At 50.6% G+C, this 22443-nt stretch overlaps 1 protein-coding gene across 1 annotated transcript in view; it reads left to right on the top strand.

The window, feature by feature from the left end:
• Nucleotides 1-22443, top strand: part of LOC148659556 (uncharacterized) — a 37541-nt gene that overhangs the window by 8061 nt on the left and 7037 nt on the right. The window contains exons 2-6 of the mRNA XM_088637391.1: nucleotides 1901-2023; nucleotides 3088-3124; nucleotides 3683-3714; nucleotides 20464-20560; nucleotides 22331-22383. Of these exons, the coding sequence (XP_088493517.1) occupies nucleotides 1915-2023; nucleotides 3088-3124; nucleotides 3683-3714; nucleotides 20464-20560; nucleotides 22331-22383 (328 nt within the window). The 5' untranslated portion in view covers nucleotides 1901-1914. The remainder of the gene's footprint in view (nucleotides 1-1900; nucleotides 2024-3087; nucleotides 3125-3682; nucleotides 3715-20463; nucleotides 20561-22330; nucleotides 22384-22443) is intronic.

Genomic DNA, 22443 nt, shown 5'->3' with positions numbered 1-22443 from the left:
TGTGGAGAGTGTGACAGTGATTACGACAGTGAGTATGCAGGAGAGTGTGACAGTGAGTGTGCAGGAGACTGTGACAGTGATTGTGACAGCGAGTGTGCAGGAGAGTGTGACAGTGATTGTGCAGGAGAGTGTGACAGTGATTGTTACAGTGAGTGTGCAGGAGAGTGTGACAGAGTGTGACAGTGAGTGTCCAGGAGAGTGTGACAGAGTGTGCAGGAGAGTGTGACAGTGATTGTGACAGAGAGTGTGCAGGAGAGTGCGACAGAGTGTGACAGTGAGTGTCCAGGAGAGTGTGACAGAGTGTGCAGGAGAGTGTGACAGTGAGTGTGCAGGAGAGTGTGACAGAGTGTGACAGTGAGTGTGCAGGAGAGTGTGCGACAGAGTGTGACAGTGAGTGTGCAGGAGAGTGTGACAGAGTGTGCAGGAGAGTATGACAGTGAGTGTGCGGGAGAGTGTGTCAGAGTGTGACAGAGAATGTGACAGTAAGTATACAGGAGAGTGTGACAGTGAGTGTGACAGTGAGTGTGACAGTGAGTGTGCAGGAGAGTGTGTCAGAGTGTGTCAGAGTGTGTCAGAGTGTGACAGAGAATGTGACAGTAAGTATACAGGAGAGTGTGACAGTGAGTGTGACAGTGAGTGTGCAGGAGAGTGTGTCAGAGTGTGTCAGAGTGTGACAGAGAGTGTGACAGAGTGTGACAGAGTGTGACAGTGAGTGTCCAGGAGAGTGTGACAGTGAGTGTGCAGGAGAGTGTGACAGTGATTGTGACAGTGAGTGTGTCAGAGTGTGACAGTGAGTGTGCAGGAGAGTGTGACAGTGAGTCTGAGGGTGTTGAGCAGTTGCAACACTCAAGGTGCTGCAGAGCTCAATACAGGAAATCCGTTTCCTGAATTTGATAAACTGATCTGAACCACAGTGACACAGAGAGGGGGAGGGGGAGAGGCGAGAGAGAGGAGGGAGAGAAGAGTTTTGACCTGGCAGTGAAGGCACTGAGGGAGAAGGCACTCAGGGCTTTCTACGCAATAAGAAGGAGGCTCTTCAACATCAACCCACCAACAAGAATCTGGCTCCAAATATTTGAAAGTGTAATCCAACCCATTGCCCTATACGGCAGTGAAGTTTGGGGTCCCCTCACAGACCAGGATTACACCCAATGGGACAAACACCCCACAGAAACTCTGCACATGGAGATCTGTAGAATCATCCTCCGTGTGCAGAGATAAACTCCTAACAACGGGTGCAGGGCCGAATTAGGCCAGTACCCACTATTGATAAACATACAGAAAAGAGTATTAAAGTATTGGCTACACCTAAAAAACAGCGACCAAAATTCCTACCACCACAAAGCCCTGCTGAGCCAAGAGCTGAGCCCAAAACAGAGCCCCCTGAGCCAGCTGGTCCTGAGGCTCACCGACCTGAGCCACACCGACACTAACCAGCCTCAGGACAGCACTGCAACAACACAAGACACTCAACACTGCCTCACACACAAACAAGAGCTGAGCCCAGAGAAGAGTAGGTATAGGGATTGAGTGGGGTTCAGTGTGGGGTTCAGTGTGGGGTGTGTGGGGCTGTGAGTGGGGTTCAGTGTGCAGTTCAGTGTGGGGTGTGTGGGGCTGTGAGTGGGGTTCAGTGTGCAGTTCAGTGTGGGGTGTGGGGCTGTGAGTGGGGTTCAGTGTGGGGTGTGTGTGGGGCTGTGAATGGGGTTCAGTGTGGGGCTGTGAGTTGGTCCAGACCTAGGGTCGGTCCAGAAACAAAGTCGTTTAAAAAGCAAAATTTAAGTGATGTAGTGATGTGATGTAATGATGCAGTGCCGTAATGATGTAATACTGTTGTGATGTAATGCTGTACTGATGTAATGATGTAATGCTGTAGTGATGTAATGATGTAATGCACCGTCAGCCTTCCCGTGTGAAATGGAGCCAGGCACACTGGGGTCCTTCCTCCTGGGGGTCGTCTTTCTCCTGCCTGTCATTCTCATCACGGTTCTCTGTGTTGGCTGTTGGGGATACAAGAGCAGTAATGGTGAGAGACATGGTGTACTGTACTGTACTGTGTGTGTCTGTACTTTACTGAGTGTGTCTGTACTGTACTGAGTGTGTCTGTACTGTGAGTGTCTGTACTGTACTGTGTGTGTCTGTACTGTAGTGTGAGTGTCTGTACTGTGTGTGTCTGTACTGTACTGTGTGTCTGTACTGTGTGTCTTGAACTGTACTGTGTGTGTCTGTACTGTACTGTGAGTGTCTGTACTGTGTGTGTCTGTACTGTACTGTGTGTATCTGTACTGTGTGTGTCTGTACTGTACTGTGTGTGTCTGTACTGTGTGTGTCTGTACTGTACTGTGAGTGTCTGTACTGTGTGTGTCTGTACTGTACTGTGTGTATCTGTACTGTACTGTGTGTGTCTGTACTGTACTGTGAGTGTCTGTACTGTGTGTGTCTGTACTGTACTGTGTGTATCTGTACTGTGTGTGTCTGTACTGTACTGTGAGTGTCTGTGCTGTGAGTGTCTGTACTGTACTGAGTGTGTCTGTACTGTACTGTGAGTGTCTGTACTGTGAGTGTCTGTACTGTGTGTGTCTGTACTGTACTGAGTGTGTCTGTACTGTACTGTGAGTGTCTGTACTGTGTGTGTCTGTACTGTGTGTGTCTGTACTGTACTGTGTGTGTCTGTACTGTGTGTGTCTGTACTGTACTGTGAGTGTCTGTACTGTGTGTATCTGTACTGTGTGTGTCTTTACTGTACTCTGCTTGTACTGTACGGTGTGTGTCTGTACTGAACTGTGTGTGTCTGTACTGTACTGTGTGTGTCTGTACTGTGAGTATCTGTACTTTGTGTGTCTGTACTGCTCTCTGTGTTTTAACTGTACTGTGTGTGTTTACTGTACTGTGAGTGTATTTACTGTGTGTCTGTACTGAATTTTGAATGTCTGTATTGTCTGTGTCTACAGTACTGTGTGTGCTGTGTGTGTCTGTACTGTGTGAGTGTATACTGTGTGTGTGTGCCAGTACTGTCTCTGTACTTGTTCAAATATTGAACTGCCAAAGAGTTTAAGGACAGTAATACAATTTTACTTTTTTTTTTCTCAGCTCGAATACCTCAGAATATTGCTGATTATGAAGATGAGTAAGAGAAATTAAATCAACATTTTGATAAACTAAGTCTGTCTGTATTAACCCCTCTCTCTCAGTGCAGTGTTAATGTACTGGAGTGTCAGTCAGTGTGTCTGTATGAACCCCTCTCTCTCTCAGTGCAGTGTTAATGTACTGGAGTGTCCAGTCAGTGTGTCTGTATGAACCCCTCTCTCTCTCAGTGCAGTGTTAATGTACTGGAGTGTCAGTCAGTGTGTCTGTATGAACCCCTCTCTCTCTCAGTGCAGTGTTAATGTACTGGAGTGTCCAGTGTGTGTGTATTAACCCCTCTCTCTCTCAGTGCAGTGTTAATGTACTGGAGTGTCCAGTCAGTGTGTCTGTATTAACCCCTCTCTCTCTCAGTGCAGTGTTAATGTACTGGAGTGTCCAGTCAGTGTGTCTGTATGAACCCCTCTCTCTCTCAGTGCAGTGTTAATGTACTGGAGTGTCCAGTCAGTGTCTGTATGAACCCCTCTCTCTCTCAGTGCAGTGTTAATGTACTGGAGTGTCCAGTCAGTGTCTATATTAACTCCTCTCTCTTTCTCTTTCTCAGACCCAATTTCAGAGTTGTACGACCAAATACATGTAATTATTATTTTTATGACTGATTTTGCTTTCATTTGTATTCATGCTGCTGTTGTTTGTATTCGTATCTGTCACAATGTCAGTGTGAGGGCTGTATCTGTTGTCAGTGTGACGCTGTGGCTGTATCTGTTGTCAGTGTGAGGGCTGTGGCTGTATCTGTTGTCAGTGTGAGGGCTGTGGCTGTAGCTGTTGTCAGTGTGACACTGTGGCTGTATCTGTTGTCAGTGTGACGCTGTGGCTGTATCTGTTGTCAGTGTGACGCTGTGGCTGTATCTGTTGTCAGTGTGAGGGCTGTGGCTGTATCTGTTGTCAGTGTGACACTGTGGCTGTATCTGTTGTCAGTGTGACGCTGTGGCTGTATCTGTTGTCAGTGTGAGGGCTGTGGCTGTATCTGTTGTCAGTGTGAGGGCTGTGGCTGTATCTGTTGTCAGTGTGACGCTGTGGCTGTATCTGTTGTCAGTGTGACACTGTGGCTGTATCTGTTGTCAGTGTGACACTGTGGCTGTATCTGTTGTCAGTGTGACGCTGTGGCTGTATCTGTTGTCAGTGTGACGCTGTGGCTGTATCTGTTGTCAGTGTGACGCTGTGGCTGTATCTGTTGTCAGTGTGAAGCTGTGGCTGTATCTGTTGTCAGTGTGACGCTGTGGCTGTATCTGTTGTCAGTGTGACGCTGTGGCTGTATCTGTTGTCAGTGTGACGCTGTGGCTGTATCTGTTGTCAGTGTGACGCTGTGGGTGTATCTATTGTCAGTGTGACGCTGTGGCTGTATCTGTTGTCAGTGTGACGCTGTGGCTGTATCTGTTGTCAGTGTGACGCTGTGGCTGTATCTGTTGTCAGTGTGACGCTGTGGGTGTATCTATTGTCAGTATGACGCTGTGGCTGTAGCTGTTGTCAGTGTGAGGGCTGTATCTGTTGTCAGTGTGACGCTGTGGCTGTATCTGTTGTCAGTGTGAGGGCTGTGGCTGTATCTGTTGTCAGTGTGACGCTGTGGCTGTATCTGTTGTCAGTGTGACGCTGTGGCTGTATCTGTTGTCAGTGTGAGGGCTGTGGCTGTATCTGTTGTCAGTGTGACGCTGTGGCTGTATCTGTTGTCAGTGTGACACTGTGGCTGTATCTGTTGTCAGTGTGACGCTGTGGCTGTAGCTGTTGTCAGTGTGACGCTGTGGCTGTATCTGTTGTCAGTGTGACACTGTGGCTGTATCTGTTGTCAGTGTGACGCTGTGGCTGTATCTGTTGTCAGTGTGAGGGCTGTGGCTGTATCTGTTGTCAGTGTGACGCTGTGGCTGTATCTGTTGTCAGTGTGACGCTGTGGCTGTATCTGTTGTCAGTGTGAGGGCTGTGGCTGTATCTGTTGTCAGTGTGACGCTGTGGCTGTATCTGTTGTCAGTGTGACGCTGTGGCTGTATCTGTTGTCAGTGTGAAGCTGTGGCTGTATCTGTTGTCAGTGTGACGCTGTGGCTGTATCTGTTGTCAGTGTGACGCTGTGGGTGTATCTGTTGTCAGTGTGAGGGCTGTATCTGTTGTCAGTGTGACGCTGTGGCTGTATCTGTTGTCAGTGTGACGCTGTGGCTGTATCTGTTGTCAGTGTGACGCTGTGGCTGTATCTGTTGTCAGTGTGAGGGCTGTGGCTGTAGCTGTTGTCAGTGTGACGCTGTGGCTGTATCTGTTGTCAGTGTGACACTGTGGCTGTATCTGTTGTCAGTGTGAGGGCTGTGGCTGTATCTGTTGTCAGTGTGAGGGCTGTGGCTGTATCTGTTGTCAGTGTGACGCTGTGGCTGTATCTATTGTCAGTATGACGCTGTGGCTGTAGCTGTTGTCAGTGTGACGCTGTGGCTGTATCTGTTGTCAGTGTGAAGCTGTGGCTGTATCTGTTGTCAGTGTGAGGGCTGTGGCTGTAGCTGTTGTCAGTGTGACGCTGTGGCTGTATCTGTTGTCAGTGTGAGGGCTGTATCTGTTGTCAGTGTGACGCTGTGGCTGTATCTGTTGTCAGTGTGAGGGCTGTGGCTGTATCTGTTGTCAGTGTGACGCTGTGGCTGTATCTGTTGTCAGTGTGAGGGCTGTGGCTGTAGCTGTTGTCAGTGTGACGCTGTGGCTGTATCTGTTGTCAGTGTGACGCTGTGGCTGTATCTGTTGTCAGTGTGAGGGCTGTGGCTGTATCTGTTGTCAGTGTGACGCTGTGGCTGTATCTGTTGTCAGTGTGAGGGCTGTGGCTGTATCTGTTGTCAGTGTGACGCTGTGGCTGTATTTGTTGTCAGTGTGACGCTGTGGCTGTAGCTGTTGTCAGTGTGACACTGTGGCTGTATCTGTTGTCAGTGTGACGCTGTGGCTGTATCTGTTGTCAGTGTGACACTGTGGCTGTATCTGTTGTCAGTGTGAAGCTGTGGCTGTATCTATTGTCAGTATGACGCTGTGGCTGTAGCTGTTGTCAGTGTGACGGCTGTGGCTGTATCTGTTGTCAGTGTGAAGCTGTTGCTGTATCTGTTGTCAGTGTGAGGGCTGTGGCTGTAGCTGTTGTCAGTGTGACGCTGTGGGTGTATCTGTTGTCAGTGTGAGGGCTGTGGCTGTATCTGTTGTCAGTGTGACACTGTGGCTGTATCTGTTGTCAGTGTGAGGGCTGTGGGTGTATCTGTTGTCAGTGTGACGCTGTGGCTGTATCTGTTGTCAGTGTGAAGCTGTGGGTGTATCTGTTGTCAGTGTGACGCTGTGGCTGTATCTGTTGTCAGTGTGACGCTGGGGCTGTATCTGTTGTCAGTGTGACGGCTGTGGCTGTATCTGTTGTCAGTGTGAAGCTGTGGCTGTATCTGTTGTCAGTGTGAGGGCTGTGGCTGTATCTGTTGTCAGTGTGAGGGCTGTGGCTGTATCTGTTGTCAGTGTGAGGGCTGTGGCTGTAGCTGTTGTCAGTGTGACGCTGTGGCTGTATCTGTTGTCAGTGTGACGCTGTGGCTGTATCTGTTGTCAGTGTGAAGCTGTGGGTGTATCTGTTGTCAGTGTGACGCTGTGGCTGTATCTGTTGTCAGTGTGACGCTGTGGCTGTATCTGTTGTCAGTGTGACGCTGTGGCTGTATCTGTTGTCAGTGTGACGCTGTGGCTGTATCTATTGTCAGTATGACGCTGTGGCTGTATCTGTTGTCAGTGTGACGCTGTGGCTGTATCTGTTGTCAGTGTGACGCTGTGGCTGTATCTGTTGTCAGTGTGACACTGTGGCTGTATCTGTTGTCAGTGTGAGGGCTGTGGCTGTATCTGTTGTCAGTGTGACGCTGTGGCTGTATCTGTTGTCAGTGTGAAGCTGTGGGTGTATCTGTTGTCAGTGTGAGGGCTGTGGCTGTATCTATTGTCAGTATGACGCTGTGGCTGTATCTGTTGTCAGTGTGACGCTGTGGCTGTATCTATTGTCAGTATGACGCTGTGGCTGTATCTGTTGTCAGTGTGACGCTGTGGCTGTAGCTGTTGTCAGTGTGACGCTGTGGCTGTATCTGTTGTCAGTGTGACACTGTGGCTGTATCTGTTGTCAGTGTGACGCTGTGGCTGTATCTGTTGTCAGTGTGACGCTGTGGCTGTATCTGTTGTCAGTGTGACGCTGTGGCTGTATCTGTTGTCAGTGTGACGCTGTGGCTGTATCTGTTGTCAGTGTGAGGGCTGTGGCTGTATCTGTTGTCAGTGTGACGCTGTGGCTGTATCTGTTGTCAGTGTGAGGGCTGTGGCTGTATCTGTTGTCAGTGTGACGCTGTGGCTGTATCTGTTGTCAGTGTGAGGGCTGTGGCTGTATCTGTTGTCAGTGTGACACTGTGGCTGTATCTGTTGTCAGTGTGACACTGTGGCTGTATCTGTTGTCAGTGTGACGCTGTGGCTGTATCTGTTGTCAGTGTGACGCTGTGGCTGTATCTGTTGTCAGTGTGACGCTGTGGCTGTATCTGTTGTCAGTGTGACGCTGTGGGTGCATCTGTTGTCAGTGAGACGCTGTGGCTGTATCTGTTGTCAGTGTGACGCTGTGGCTGTATCTGTTGTCAGTGTGAAGCTGTGGCTGTATCTGTTGTCAGTGTGACGCTGTGGCTGTATCTGTTGTCAGTGTGACGCTGTGGCTGTATCTGTTGTCAGTGTGACGCTGTGGCTGTATCTGTTGTCAGTGTGACACTGTGGCTGTATCTGTTGTCAGTGTGACGCTGTGGCTGTATCTGTTGTCAGTGTGAGGGCTGTGGGTGTATCTGTTGTCAGTGTGAGGGCTGGGGGTGTATCTGTTGTCAGTGTGAGGGCTGGGGGTGTATCTGTTGTCAGTGTGACGCTGTGGCTGTATCTGTTGTCAGTGTGACACTGTGGCTGTATCTGTTGTCAGTGTGACGCTGTGGCTGTATCTGTTGTCAGTGTGAGGGCTGTGGCTGTATCTGTTGTCAGTGTGAGGGCTGTGGCTGTATCTGTTGTCAGTGTGACACTGTGGCTGTATCTGTTGTCAGTGTGAGGGCTGTGGCTGTATCTGTTGTCAGTGTGAGGGCTGTGGCTGTATCTGTTGTCAGTGTGACGCTGTGGCTGTATCTGTTGTCAGTGTGACGCTGTGGCTGTATCTGTTGTCAGTGTGAGGGCTGTGGCTGTATCTGTTGTCAGTGTGACGCTGTGGCTGTATCTGTTGTCAGTGTGACACTGTGGCTGTATCTATTGTCAGTGTGACGCTGTGGCTGTATCTGTTGTCAGTGTGACACTGTGGCTGTATCTGTTGTCAGTGTGAGGGCTGTGGGTGTATCTGTTGTCAGTGTGAAGCTGTGGCTGTATCTGTTGTCAGTGTGACGCTGTGGGTGTATCTGTTGTCAGTGTGACACTGTGGCTGTATCTGTTGTCAGTGTGACGCTGTGGCTGTATCTGTTGTCAGTGTGACGCTGTGGCTGTATCTGTTGTCAGTGTGAGGGCTGTGGCTGTATCTGTTGTCAGTGTGACGCTGTGGCTGTATCTGTTGTCAGTGTGACGCTGTGGCTGTATCTGTTGTCAGTGTGACACTGTGGCTGTATCTGTTGTCAGTGTGACGCTGTGGCTGTATCTGTTGTCAGTGTGACGCTGTGGCTGTATCTGTTGTCAGTGTGACGCTGTGGCTGTATCTGTTGTCAGTGTGACACTGTGGCTGTATCTGTTGTCAGTGTGAGGGCTGTGGCTGTATCTGTTGTCAGTGTGAAGCTGTGGCTGTAGCTGTTGTCAGTGTGACACTGTGGCTGTATCTGTTGTCAGTGTGACACTGTGGCTGTATCTGTTGTCAGTGTGACACTGTGGCTGTATCTGTTGTCAGTGTGACGCTGTGGCTGTATCTGTTGCCAGTGTGAGGGCTGTATCTGTTGTCAGTGTGACGCTGTGGCTGTATCTGTTGTCAGTGTGACGCTGTGGCTGTATCTGTTGTCAGTGTGACGCTGTGGGTGTATCTGTTGTCAGTGAGACGCTGTGGCTGTATCTGTTGTCAGTGTGACGCTGTGGCTGTATCTGTTGTCAGTGTGAGGGCTGTGGCTGTATCTGTTGTCAGTGTGACGCTGTGGCTGTATCTGTTGTCAGTGTGAGGGCTGTGGGTGTATCTGTTGTCAGTGTGACACTGTGGCTGTATCTGTTGTCAGTGTGAAGCTGTGGCTGTATCTGTTGTCAGTGTGACACTGTGGCTGTATCTGTTGTCAGTGTGACGCTGTGGCTGTATCTGTTGTCAGTGTGAAGCTGTGGCTGTATCTGTTGTCAGTGTGAGGGCTGTATCTGTTGTCAGTGTGAGGGCTGTGGGTGTATCTGTTGTCAGTGTGACGCTGTGGCTGTATCTGTTGTCAGTGTGACACTGTGGCTGTATCTGTTGTCAGTGTGACGCTGTGGCTGTATCTGTTGTCAGTGTGACGCTGTGGCTGTATCTGTTGTCAGTGTGACGCTGTGGCTGTATCTGTTGTCAGTGTGACACTGTGGCTGTATCTGTTGTCAGTGTGAGGGCTGTGGCTGTATCTGTTGTCAGTGTGACGCTGTGGCTGTATCTGTTGTCAGTGTGAGGGCTGTGGCTGTATCTGTTGTCAGTGTGACGCTGTGGCTGTATCTGTTGTCAGTGTGACGCTGTGGGTGTATCTATTGTCAGTATGACGCTGTGGCTGTAGCTGTTGTCAGTGTGACGCTGTGGCTGTATCTGTTGTCAGTGTGAGGGCTGTGGCTGTATCTGTTGTCAGTGTGACGCTGTGGCTGTATCTGTTGTCAGTGTGAGGGCTGTGGCTGTATCTGTTGTCAGTGTGACGCTGTGGCTGTATCTGTTGTCAGTGTGAAGCTGTGGCTGTATCTGTTGTCAGTGTGACGCTGTGGCTGTATCTGTTGTCAGTGTGAGGGCTGTGGCTGTATCTGTTGTCAGTGTGACGCTGTGGCTGTATCTGTTGTCAGTGTGACGCTGTGGCTGTATCTGTTGTCAGTGTGACGCTGTGGCTGTATCTGTTGTCAGTGTGACGCTGTGGCTGTATCTGTTGTCAGTGTGACGCTGTGGCTGTATCTGTTGTCAGTGTGAGGGCTGTATCTGTTGTCAGTGTGACGCTGTGGCTGTATCTGTTGTCAGTGTGACACTGTGGCTGTATCTGTTGTCAGTGTGATGCTGTGGCTGTATCTGTTGTCAGTGTGACGCTGTGGCTGTATCTGTTGTCAGTGTGACGCTGTGGCTGTATCTGTTGTCAGTGTGAGGGCTGTATCTGTTGTCAGTGTGAAGCTGTGGGTGTATCTGTTGTCAGTGTGACACTGTGGCTGTATCTGTTGTCAGTGTGACACTGTGGCTGTATCTGTTGTCAGTGTGACGCTGTGGCTGTATCTGTTGTCAGTGTGACGCTGTGGCTGTATCTGTTGTCAGTGTGACGCTGTGGCTGTATCTGTTGTCAGTGTGACGCTGTGGCTGTATCTGTTGTCAGTGTGACGCTGTGGCTGTATCTGTTGTCAGTGTGAGGGCTGTGGGTGTATCTGTTGTCAGTGTGAGGGCTGTGGCTGTATCTGTTGTCAGTGTGAAGCTGTGGCTGTATCTGTTGTCAGTGTGACGCTGTGGCTGTAGCTGTTGTCAGTGTGAGGGCTGTGGCTGTATCTGTTGTCAGTGTGACGCTGTTGCTGTATCTGTTGTCAGTGTGACACTGTGGCTGTATCTGTTGTCAGTGTGAAGCTGTGGGTGTATCTGTTGTCAGTGTGAGGGCTGTGGCTGTATCTGTTGTCAGTGTGAGGGCTGTGGCTGTATCTGTTGTCAGTGTGACGCTGTGGCTGTATCTGTTGTCAGTGTGAGGGCTGTGGCTGTATCTGTTGTCAGTGTGAAGCTGTGGGTGTATCTGTTGTCAGTGTGACGCTGTGGCTGTATCTGTTGTCAGTGTGAGGGCTGTGGCTGTATCTGTTGTCAGTGTGAAGCTGTGGCTGTATCTGTTGTCAGTGTGACGCTGTGGCTGTATCTGTTGTCAGTGTGAAGCTGTGGGTGTATCTGTTGTCAGTGTGACGCTGTGGCTGTATCTTTTGTCAGTGTGACGCTGTGGCTGTATCTGTTGTCAGTGTGAAGCTGTGGCTGTATCTGTTGTCAGTGTGACACTGTGGCTGTATCTGTTGTCAGTGTGAAGCTGTGGGTGTATCTGTTGTCAGTGTGACGCTGTGGCTGTATCTGTTGTCAGTGTGACGCTGTGGCTGTATCTGTTGTCAGTGTGAGGGCTGTGGCTGTATCTGTTGTCAGTGTGATGCTGTGGCTGTATCTGTTGTCAGTGTGACACTGTGGCTGTATCTGTTGTCAGTGTGAGGGCTGTGGCTGTATCTGTTGTCAGTGTGAGGGCTGTGGCTGTATCTGTTGTCAGTGTGACGCTGTGGCTGTATCTGTTGTCAGTGTGAGGGCTGTGGGTGTATCTGTTGTCAGTGTGAAGCTGTGGCTGTATCTGTTGTCAGTGTGAGGGCTGTATCTGTTGTCAGTGTGAAGCTGTGGCTGTATCTGTTGTCAGTGTGACACTGTGGCTGTATCTGTTGTCAGTGTGACGCTGTGGCTGTATCTGTTGTCAGTGTGACGCTGTGGCTGTATCTGTTGTCAGTGTGACGCTGTGGCTGTATCTGTTGTCAGTGTGAGGGCTGTGGCTGTATCTGTTGTCAGTGTGACGCTGTGGCTGTATCTGTTGTCAGTGTGAGGGCTGTGGCTGTATCTGTTGTCAGTGTGACACTGTGGCTGTATCTGTTGTCAGTGTGACACTGTGGCTGTATCTGTTGTCAGTGTGACGCTGTGGCTGTATCTGTTGTCAGTGTGAGGGCTGTGGCTGTATCTGTTGTCAGTGTGAAGCTGTGGCTGTATCTGTTGTCAGTGTGAGGGCTGTGGCTGTATCTGTTGTCAGTGTGACGCTGTGGCTGTATCTGTTGTCAGTGTGAGGGCTGTATCTGTTGTCAGTGTGACGCTGTGGCTGTATCTGTTGTCAGTGTGACGCAGTGGCTGTATCTGTTGTCAGTGAGACGCTGTGGCTGTATCTGTTGTCAGTGTGACACTGTGGCTGTATCTGTTGTCAGTGTGAGGGCTGTGGCTGTATCTGTTGTCAGTGTGACACTGTGGCTGTATCTGTTGTCAGTGTGAGGGCTGTGGCTGTATCTGTTGTCAGTGTGACGCTGTGGCTGTATCTGTTGTCAGTGTGAGGGCTGTGGCTGTATCTGTTGTCAGTGTGACACTGTGGCTGTATCTGTTGTCAGTGTGACACTGTGGCTGTATCTGTTGTCAGTGTGACGCTGTGGCTGTATCTGTTGTCAGTGTGAGGGCTGTGGCTGTATCTGTTGTCAGTGTGAAGCTGTGGCTGTATCTGTTGTCAGTGTGAGGGCTGTGGCTGTATCTGTTGTCAGTGTGACGCTGTGGCTGTATCTGTTGTCAGTGTGAGGGCTGTATCTGTTGTCAGTGTGACGCTGTGGCTGTATCTGTTGTCAGTGTGACGCAGTGGCTGTATCTGTTGTCAGTGAGACGCTGTGGCTGTATCTGTTGTCAGTGTGACACTGTGGCTGTATCTGTTGTCAGTGTGAGGGCTGGGGGTGTATCTGTTGTCAGTGTGAGGGCTGGGGGTGTATCTGTTGTCAGTGTGACACTGTGGCTGTATCTGTTGTCAGTGTGAAGCTGTGGCTGTAGCTGTTGTCAGTGTGACACTGTGGCTGTATCTGTTGTCAGTGTGACGCTGTGGCTGTATCTGTTGTCAGTGTGACACTGTGGCTGTATCTGTTGTCAGTGAGACGCTGTGGCTGTATCTGTTGTCAGTGTGACGCTGTGGCTGTATCTGTTGTCAGTGTGACGCTGTGGGTGTATCTGTTGTCAGTGTGACGCTGTGGCTGTATCTGTTGTCAGTGTGAGGGCTGTGGCTGTATCTGTTGTCAGTGTGACACTGTGGCTGTATATGTTGTCAGTGTGACGCTGTGGCTGTATCTGTTGTCAGTGTGACGCTGTGGCTGTATCTGTTGTCAGTGTGACACTGTGGCTGTATCTGTTGTCAGTGTGAAGCTGTGGGTGTATCTGTTGTCAGTGTGAGGGCTGTGGCTGTATCTGTTGTCAGTGTGACGCTGTGGCTGTATCTGTTGTCAGTGTGAGGGCTGTATCTGTTGTCAGTGTGACGCTGTGGCTGTATCTGTTGTCAGTGTGACGCTGTGGCTGTATCTGTTGTCAGTGTGACACTGTGGCTGTATCTGTTGTCAGTGTGAAGCTGTGGCTGTATCTGTTGTCAGTGTGAAGCTGTGGCTGTATCTGTTGTCAGTGTGAAGCTGTGGGTGTATCTGTTGTCAGTGTGACGCTGTGGCTGTATCTGTTGTCAGTGTGACGCTGTGGCTGTATCTGTTGTCAGTGTGAAGCTGTGGCTGTATCTGTTGTCAGTGTGAGGGCTGTGGCTGTATCTGTTGTCAGTGTGAAGCTGTGGGTGTATCTGTTGTCAGTGTGAGGGCTGTGGCTGTATCTGTTGTCAGTGTGACGCTGTGGCTGTATCTGTTGTCAGTGTGAGGGCTGTGGCTGTATCTGTTGTCAGTGTGACACTGTGGCTGTATCTGTTGTCAGTGTGACGCTGTGGCTGTATCTGTTGTCAGTGTGACACTGTGGCTGTATCTGTTGTCAGTGTGAGGGCTGTGGCTGTATCTGTTGTCAGTGTGAGGGCTGTGGCTGTATCTGTTGTCAGTGTGAGGGCTGTGGCTGTATCTGTTGTCAGTGTGACACTGTGGCTGTATCTGTTGTCAGTGTGACACTGTGGCTGTATCTGTTGTCAGTGTGACACTGTGGCTGTATCTGTTGTCAGTGTGAGGGCTGTGGCTGTATCTGTTGTCAGTGTGAGGGCTGTGGCTGTATCTGTTGTCAGTGTGACACTGTGGCTGTATCTGTTGTCAGTGTGACGCTGTGGCTGTATCTGTTGTCAGTGTGACGCTGTGGGTGCATCTGTTGTCAGTGAGACGCTGTGGCTGTATCTGTTGTCAGTGTGACGCTGTGGCTGTATCTGTTGTCAGTGTGAAGCTGTGGCTGTATCTGTTGTCAGTGTGACGCTGTGGCTGTATCTGTTGTCAGTGTGACGCTGTGGCTGTATCTGTTGTCAGTGTGACACTGTGGCTGTATCTGTTGTCAGTGTGACGCTGTGGCTGTATCTGTTGTCAGTGTGAGGGCTGTGGGTGTATCTGTTGTCAGTGTGAGGGCTGGGGGTGTATCTGTTGTCAGTGTGAGGGCTGGGGGTGTATCTGTTGTCAGTGTGACGCTGTGGCTGTATCTGTTGTCAGTGTGACACTGTGGCTGTATCTGTTGTCAGTGTGACGCTGTGGCTGTATCTGTTGTCAGTGTGAGGGCTGTGGCTGTATCTGTTGTCAGTGTGAGGGCTGTGGCTGTATCTGTTGTCAGTGTGACACTGTGGCTGTATCTGTTGTCAGTGTGACACTGTGGCTGTATCTGTTGTCAGTGTGAGGGCTGTGGCTGTATCTGTTGTCAGTGTGAGGGCTGTGGCTGTATCTGTTGTCAGTGTGAGGGCTGTGGCTGTATCTGTTGTCAGTGTGACACTGTGGCTGTATCTGTTGTCAGTGTGACGCTGTGGCTGTATCTGTTGTCAGTGTGAGGGCTGTGGCTGTATCTGTTGTCAGTGTGACGCTGTGGCTGTATCTGTTGTCAGTGTGACACTGTGGCTGTATCTATTGTCAGTGTGACGCTGTGGCTGTATCTGTTGTCAGTGTGACACTGTGGCTGTATCTGTTGTCAGTGTGAGGGCTGTGGGTGTATCTGTTGTCAGTGTGAAGCTGTGGCTGTATCTGTTGTCAGTGTGACGCTGTGGGTGTATCTGTTGTCAGTGTGACACTGTGGCTGTATCTGTTGTCAGTGTGACGCTGTGGCTGTATCTGTTGTCAGTGTGACGCTGTGGCTGTATCTGTTGTCAGTGTGAGGGCTGTGGCTGTATCTGTTGTCAGTGTGACGCTGTGGCTGTATCTGTTGTCAGTGTGACGCTGTGGCTGTATCTGTTGTCAGTGTGACGCTGTGGCTGTATCTGTTGTCAGTGTGACGCTGTGGCTGTATCTGTTGTCAGTGTGACACTGTGGCTGTATCTGTTGTCAGTGTGAGGGCTGTGGCTGTATCTGTTGTCAGTGTGAAGCTGTGGCTGTAGCTGTTGTCAGTGTGACACTGTGGCTGTATCTGTTGTCAGTGTGACACTGTGGCTGTATCTGTTGTCAGTGTGAAGCTGTGGCTGTATCTGTTGTCAGTGTGAGGGCTGTGGCTGTATCTGTTGTCAGTGAGACGCTGTGGCTGTATCTGTTGTCAGTGTGAAGCTGTGGCTGTATCTGTTGTCAGTGTGAGGGCTGTGGCTGTATCTGTTGTCAGTGTGACGCTGTGGCTGTATCTGTTGTCAGTGTGACGCTGTGGCTGTATCTGTTGTCAGTGTGACGCTGTGGCTGTATCTGTTGTCAGTGTGACACTGTGGCTGTATCTGTTGTCAGTGTGACGCTGTGGCTGTATCTGTTGTCAGTGTGAAGCTGTGGCTGTATCTGTTGTCAGTGTGACACTGTGGCTGTATCTGTTGTCAGTGTGAGGGCTGTGGCTGTATCTGTTGTCAGTGTGACACTGTGGCTGTATCTGTTGTCAGTGTGACGCAGTGGCTGTATCTGTTGTCAGTGTGAGGGCTGTGGCTGTATCTGTTGTCAGTGTGACGCTGTGGCTGTATCTGTTGTCAGTGTGAGGGCTGTGGCTGTATCTGTTGTCAGTGTGACACTGTGGCTGTATCTGTTGTCAGTGTGACGCTGTGGCTGTATCTGTTGTCAGTGTGAGGGCTGTGGGTGTATCTGTTGTCAGTGTGACGCTGTGGCTGTATCTGTTGTCAGTGTGACGCTGTGGCTGTATCTGTTGTCAGTGTGACGCTGTGGCTGTATCTGTTGTCAGTGTGAGGGCTGTATCTGTTGTCAGTGTGACGCTGTGGCTGTATCTGTTGTCAGTGTGACGCAGTGGCTGTATCTGTTGTCAGTGAGACGCTGTGGCTGTATCTGTTGTCAGTGTGACACTGTGGCTGTATCTGTTGTCAGTGTGAGGGCTGGGGGTGTATCTGTTGTCAGTGTGAGGGCTGGGGGTGTATCTGTTGTCAGTGTGACACTGTGGCTGTATCTGTTGTCAGTGTGAAGCTGTGGCTGTAGCTGTTGTCAGTGTGACACTGTGGCTGTATCTGTTGTCAGTGTGACGCTGTGGCTGTATCTGTTGTCAGTGTGACACTGTGGCTGTATCTGTTGTCAGTGAGACGCTGTGGCTGTATCTGTTGTCAGTGTGACGCTGTGGCTGTATCTGTTGTCAGTGTGACGCTGTGGGTGTATCTGTTGTCAGTGTGACGCTGTGGCTGTATCTGTTGTCAGTGTGAGGGCTGTGGCTGTATCTGTTGTCAGTGTGACACTGTGGCTGTATATGTTGTCAGTGTGACGCTGTGGCTGTATCTGTTGTCAGTGTGACGCTGTGGCTGTATCTGTTGTCAGTGTGACACTGTGGCTGTATCTGTTGTCAGTGTGAAGCTGTGGCTGTATCTGTTGTCAGTGTGAGGGCTGTGGCTGTATCTGTTGTCAGTGTGACGCTGTGGCTGTATCTGTTGTCAGTGTGAGGGCTGTATCTGTTGTCAGTGTGACGCTGTGGCTGTATCTGTTGTCAGTGTGACGCTGTGGCTGTATCTGTTGTCAGTGTGACGCTGTGGCTGTATCTGTTGTCAGTGTGACACTGTGGCTGTATCTGTTGTCAGTGTGAAGCTGTGGCTGTATCTGTTGTCAGTGTGAAGCTGTGGCTGTATCTGTTGTCAGTGTGAAGCTGTGGGTGTATCTGTTGTCAGTGTGAGGGCTGTGGCTGTATCTGTTGTCAGTGTGAAGCTGTGGGTGTATCTGTTGTCAGTGTGAGGGCTGTGGCTGTATCTGTTGTCAGTGTGACGCTGTGGCTGTATCTGTTGTCAGTGTGAGGGCTGTGGCTGTATCTGTTGTCAGTGTGACACTGTGGCTGTATCTGTTGTCAGTGTGACGCTGTGGCTGTATCTGTTGTCAGTGTGACACTGTGGCTGTATCTGTTGTCAGTGTGAGGGCTGTGGCTGTATCTGTTGTCAGTGTGAGGGCTGTGGCTGTATCTGTTGTCAGTGTGAGGGCTGTGGCTGTATCTGTTGTCAGTGTGACACTGTGGCTGTATCTGTTGTCAGTGTGAGGGCTGTGGCTGTATCTGTTGTCAGTGTGAGGGCTGTGGCTGTATCTGTTGTCAGTGTGAGGGCTGTGGCTGTATCTGTTGTCAGTGTGACACTGTGGCTGTATCTGTTGTCAGTGTGACGCTGTGGCTGTATCTGTTGTCAGTGTGACGCTGTGGGTGCATCTGTTGTCAGTGAGACGCTGTGGCTGTATCTGTTGTCAGTGTGACGCTGTGGCTGTATCTGTTGTCAGTGTGACGCTGTGGCTGTATCTGTTGTCAGTGTGACGCTGTGGCTGTATCTGTTGTCAGTGTGAGGGCTGTGGCTGTATCTGTTGTCAGTGTGACGCTGTGGCTGTATCTGTTGTCAGTGTGAGGGCTGTGGCTGTATCTATTGTCAGTGTGACGCTGTGGCTGTATCTGTTGTCAGTGTGAGGGCTGTGGGTGTATCTGTTGTCAGTGTGAGGGCTGGGGGTGTATCTGTTGTCAGTGTGAGGGCTGGGGGTGTATCTGTTGTCAGTGTGACGCTGTGGCTGTATCTGTTGTCAGTGTGACACTGTGGCTGTATCTGTTGTCAGTGTGACGCTGTGGCTGTATCTGTTGTCAGTGTGAGGGCTGTGGCTGTATCTGTTGTCAGTGTGAGGGCTGTGGCTGTATCTGTTGTCAGTGTGACACTGTGGCTGTATCTGTTGTCAGTGTGACACTGTGGCTGTATCTGTTGTCAGTGTGAGGGCTGTGGCTGTATCTGTTGTCAGTGTGAGGGCTGTGGCTGTATCTGTTGTCAGTGTGACACTGTGGCTGTATCTGTTGTCAGTGTGACGCTGTGGCTGTATCTGTTGTCAGTGTGAGGGCTGTGGCTGTATCTGTTGTCAGTGTGACGCTGTGGCTGTATCTGTTGTCAGTGTGACACTGTGGCTGTATCTATTGTCAGTGTGACGCTGTGGCTGTATCTGTTGTCAGTGTGACACTGTGGCTGTATCTGTTGTCAGTGTGAGGGCTGTGGGTGTATCTGTTGTCAGTGTGAAGCTGTGGCTGTATCTGTTGTCAGTGTGACGCTGTGGGTGTATCTGTTGTCAGTGTGACACTGTGGCTGTATCTGTTGTCAGTGTGACGCTGTGGCTGTATCTGTTGTCAGTGTGACGCTGTGGCTGTATCTGTTGTCAGTGTGAGGGCTGTGGCTGTATCTGTTGTCAGTGTGACGCTGTGGCTGTATCTGTTGTCAGTGTGACGCTGTGGCTGTATCTGTTGTCAGTGTGACGCTGTGGCTGTATCTGTTGTCAGTGTGACACTGTGGCTGTATCTGTTGTCAGTGTGAGGGCTGTGGCTGTATCTGTTGTCAGTGTGAAGCTGTGGCTGTAGCTGTTGTCAGTGTGACACTGTGGCTGTATCTGTTGTCAGTGTGACACTGTGGCTGTATCTGTTGTCAGTGTGACACTGTGGCTGTATCTGTTGTCAGTGTGACGCTGTGGCTGTATCTGTTGCCAGTGTGAGGGCTGTATCTGTTGTCAGTGTGACGCTGTGGCTGTATCTGTTGTCAGTGTGACGCTGTGGCTGTATCTGTTGTCAGTGTGACGCTGTGGGTGTATCTGTTGTCAGTGAGACGCTGTGGCTGTATCTGTTGTCAGTGTGAAGCTGTGGCTGTATCTGTTGTCAGTGTGAGGGCTGTGGCTGTATCTGTTGTCAGTGTGACGCTGTGGCTGTATCTGTTGTCAGTGTGACGCTGTGGCTGTATCTGTTGTCAGTGTGACGCTGTGGCTGTATCTGTTGTCAGTGTGACACTGTGGCTGTATCTGTTGTCAGTGTGACGCTGTGGCTGTATCTGTTGTCAGTGTGAAGCTGTGGCTGTATCTGTTGTCAGTGTGACACTGTGGCTGTATCTGTTGTCAGTGTGAGGGCTGTGGCTGTATCTGTTGTCAGTGTGACACTGTGGCTGTATCTGTTGTCAGTGTGACGCAGTGGCTGTATCTGTTGTCAGTGTGAGGGCTGTGGCTGTATCTGTTGTCAGTGTGACGCTGTGGCTGTATCTGTTGTCAGTGTGAGGGCTGTGGCTGTATCTGTTGTCAGTGTGACACTGTGGCTGTATCTGTTGTCAGTGTGACGCTGTGGCTGTATCTGTTGTCAGTGTGACGCTGTGGCTGTATCTGTTGTCAGTGTGACGCTGTGGCTGTATCTGTTGTCAGTGTGAGGGCTGTGGCTGTATCTGTTGTCAGTGTGACGCTGTGGCTGTATCTGTTGTCAGTGTGAGGGCTGTGGCTGTATCTGTTGTCAGTGTGACGCTGTGGCTGTATCTGTTGTCAGTGTGACGCTGTGGCTGTATCTGTTGTCAGTGTGACGCTGTGGGTGTATCTATTGTCAGTATGACGCTGTGGCTGTAGCTGTTGTCAGTGTGACGCTGTGGCTGTATCTGTTGTCAGTGTGAGGGCTGTGGCTGTATCTGTTGTCAGTGTGAGGGCTGTGGCTGTATCTGTTGTCAGTGTGAAGCTGTGGGTGTATCTGTTGTCAGTGTGACGCTGTGGCTGTATCTGTTGTCAGTGTGAGGGCTGTGGCTGTATCTGTTGTCAGTGTGACGCTGTGGCTGTATCTGTTGTCAGTGTGAAGCTGTGGCTGTATCTGTTGTCAGTGTGACGCTGTGGCTGTATCTGTTGTCAGTGTGAGGGCTGTGGCTGTATCTGTTGTCAGTGTGACGCTGTGGGTGTATCTGTTGTCAGTGTGACACTGTGGCTGTATCTGTTGTCAGTGTGACACTGTGGCTGTATCTGTTGTCAGTGTGACGCTGTGGCTGTATCTGTTGTCAGTGTGACGCTGTGGCTGTATCTGTTGTCAGTGTGACACTGTGGCTGTATCTGTTGTCAGTGTGACGCTGTGGCTGTATCTGTTGTCAGTGTGACGCTGTGGCTGTATCTGTTGTCAGTGTGACGCTGTGGCTGTATCTGTTGTCAGTGTGACGCTGTGGCTGTATCTGTTGTCAGTGTGACGCTGTGGCTGTATCTGTTGTCAGTGTGACACTGTGGCTGTATCTGTTGTCAGTGTGACGCTGTGGCTGTATCTGTTGTCAGTGTGACGCTGTGGCTGTATCTGTTGTCAGTGTGCCTGTAGCTGTTGCTGTGTGTGTCCTCAGTACTGTCACTCCCTGATCACTCCCTGTTATCTCTGTGTTTCAGTTCCACAGCAGTCTAACCACAAGCCCAACACTCTACAGCCCTCCTTCCACTCCACAGCTCACACTGGGGTAACCTCCTCCAGCCCCGTGCACACCCTGTGAGTCATTGTGTGTGCCTGACACCGCCGAGCTGCACTGACACCCCACAGACACACACTGTACTGACACACCGCACACACACACACTGTACTGTCACACTGTACTGACACCCCACAGACACACACTGTACTGCCACACTGTACTGACACCCCACAGACTCACACTGTACTGTCACCCCACAGACACACACTGTACTGACACACTGTACTGACACCCCACAGACACACATTGTACTGACACACCACAGACACACACTGTACTGTCACACTGTACTGTCACCCCACAGACACACACTGTACTGACACACTGTACTGTCACCCCACAGACACACACTGTACTGACACACTGTACTGACACCCCACAGACACACACTGTACTGACACACTGTACTGTCACCCCACAGACACACACTGTACTGACACACTGTACTGACACCCCACAGACACACACTGTACTGACACACCACAGACACACACTGTACTGTCACCGCACAGACACACACTGTACTGACACACTGTACTGACACCCCACAGACACACACTGTACTGACACACTGTACTGTCACCCCACAGACACACACTGTACTGACACACCACAGACACACACTGAACTGGCACACCACAGACACACACTGTACTGACACACTGTACTGTCACCCCACAGACACACACTGTACTGACACACCACAGACACACACTGAACTGGCACACTGTACTGTCACCCCACAGACACACACTGTACTGACACACTGTACTGACACCCCACAGACACACACTGTACTGACACACTGTACTGACACCCCACAGACACACACTGTACTGACACACTGTACTGTCACCCCACAGACACACACTGTACTGACACACTGTACTGACACCCCACAGACACACACTGTACTGACACACTGTACTGACACCCCACAGACACACACTGTACTGACACACTGTACTGTCACCCCACAGACACACACTGTACTGTCACCCCACAGACACACACTGTACTGTCACACTGTACTGTCACCCCACAGACACACACTGTACTGACACACCACAGACACACACTGTACTGTCACCCCACAGACACACACTGTAATGACACCCCAAAGACACACACTGTACTGACACACTGTACTGTCACCCCACAGACACACACTGTACTGTCACCCCACAGACACACACTGTACTGACACACTGTACTGACACACCACAGACACACACTGTACTGACACACCACAGACACACACTGAACTGACAGTGTGTCTGTCACCCCACAGACACACACTGTACTGACACACTGTACTGACACCCCACAGACACACACTGAACTGACACCCCACAGACACACACTGTACTGACACACTGTACTGACACCCCACAGACACACACTGAACTGACACCCCACAGACACACACTGTACTGACACACTGTACTGACACCCCACAGACACACACTGTACTGACACACTGTACTGTAACCCCCCAGACACACACTGTACTGACACACTGTACTGACACCCCACAGACACACACTGTACTGACACACTGTACTGTCACCCCACAGACACACACTGTACTGTCACCCCACAGACACACACTGTACTGACACACTGTACTGTCACCCCACAGACACACACTGTACTGTCACACTGTACTGTCACCCCACAGACACACACTGTACTGGAGAACTGTGTCACCCCACAGATTCACACTGACTGTGTACTGAGCACTGGTGAGGAGTAGCTCTGTGTCTCTAACTCTGTGTCTCTAACAGTTCTCTTGTTGTGAACAGTCGCCGTACCTCAGCCACTCCTCAAGAGGACAATGGTGAGCTCTCACCCTCCTCCTGTCTCTCTCTCTGTGAGCTCTCACCCTCCTCCTCCTCTC

This window comes from Lepisosteus platostomus, chromosome 6 (assembly GCF_059453375.1).
Source record: "Lepisosteus platostomus isolate fLepPlt1 chromosome 6, fLepPlt1.hap1, whole genome shotgun sequence".
In the NCBI taxonomy this organism is placed as follows: domain Eukaryota; kingdom Metazoa; phylum Chordata; class Actinopteri; order Semionotiformes; family Lepisosteidae; genus Lepisosteus; species Lepisosteus platostomus.
This window is presented reverse-complemented; position numbering and strand designations above follow the sequence as displayed.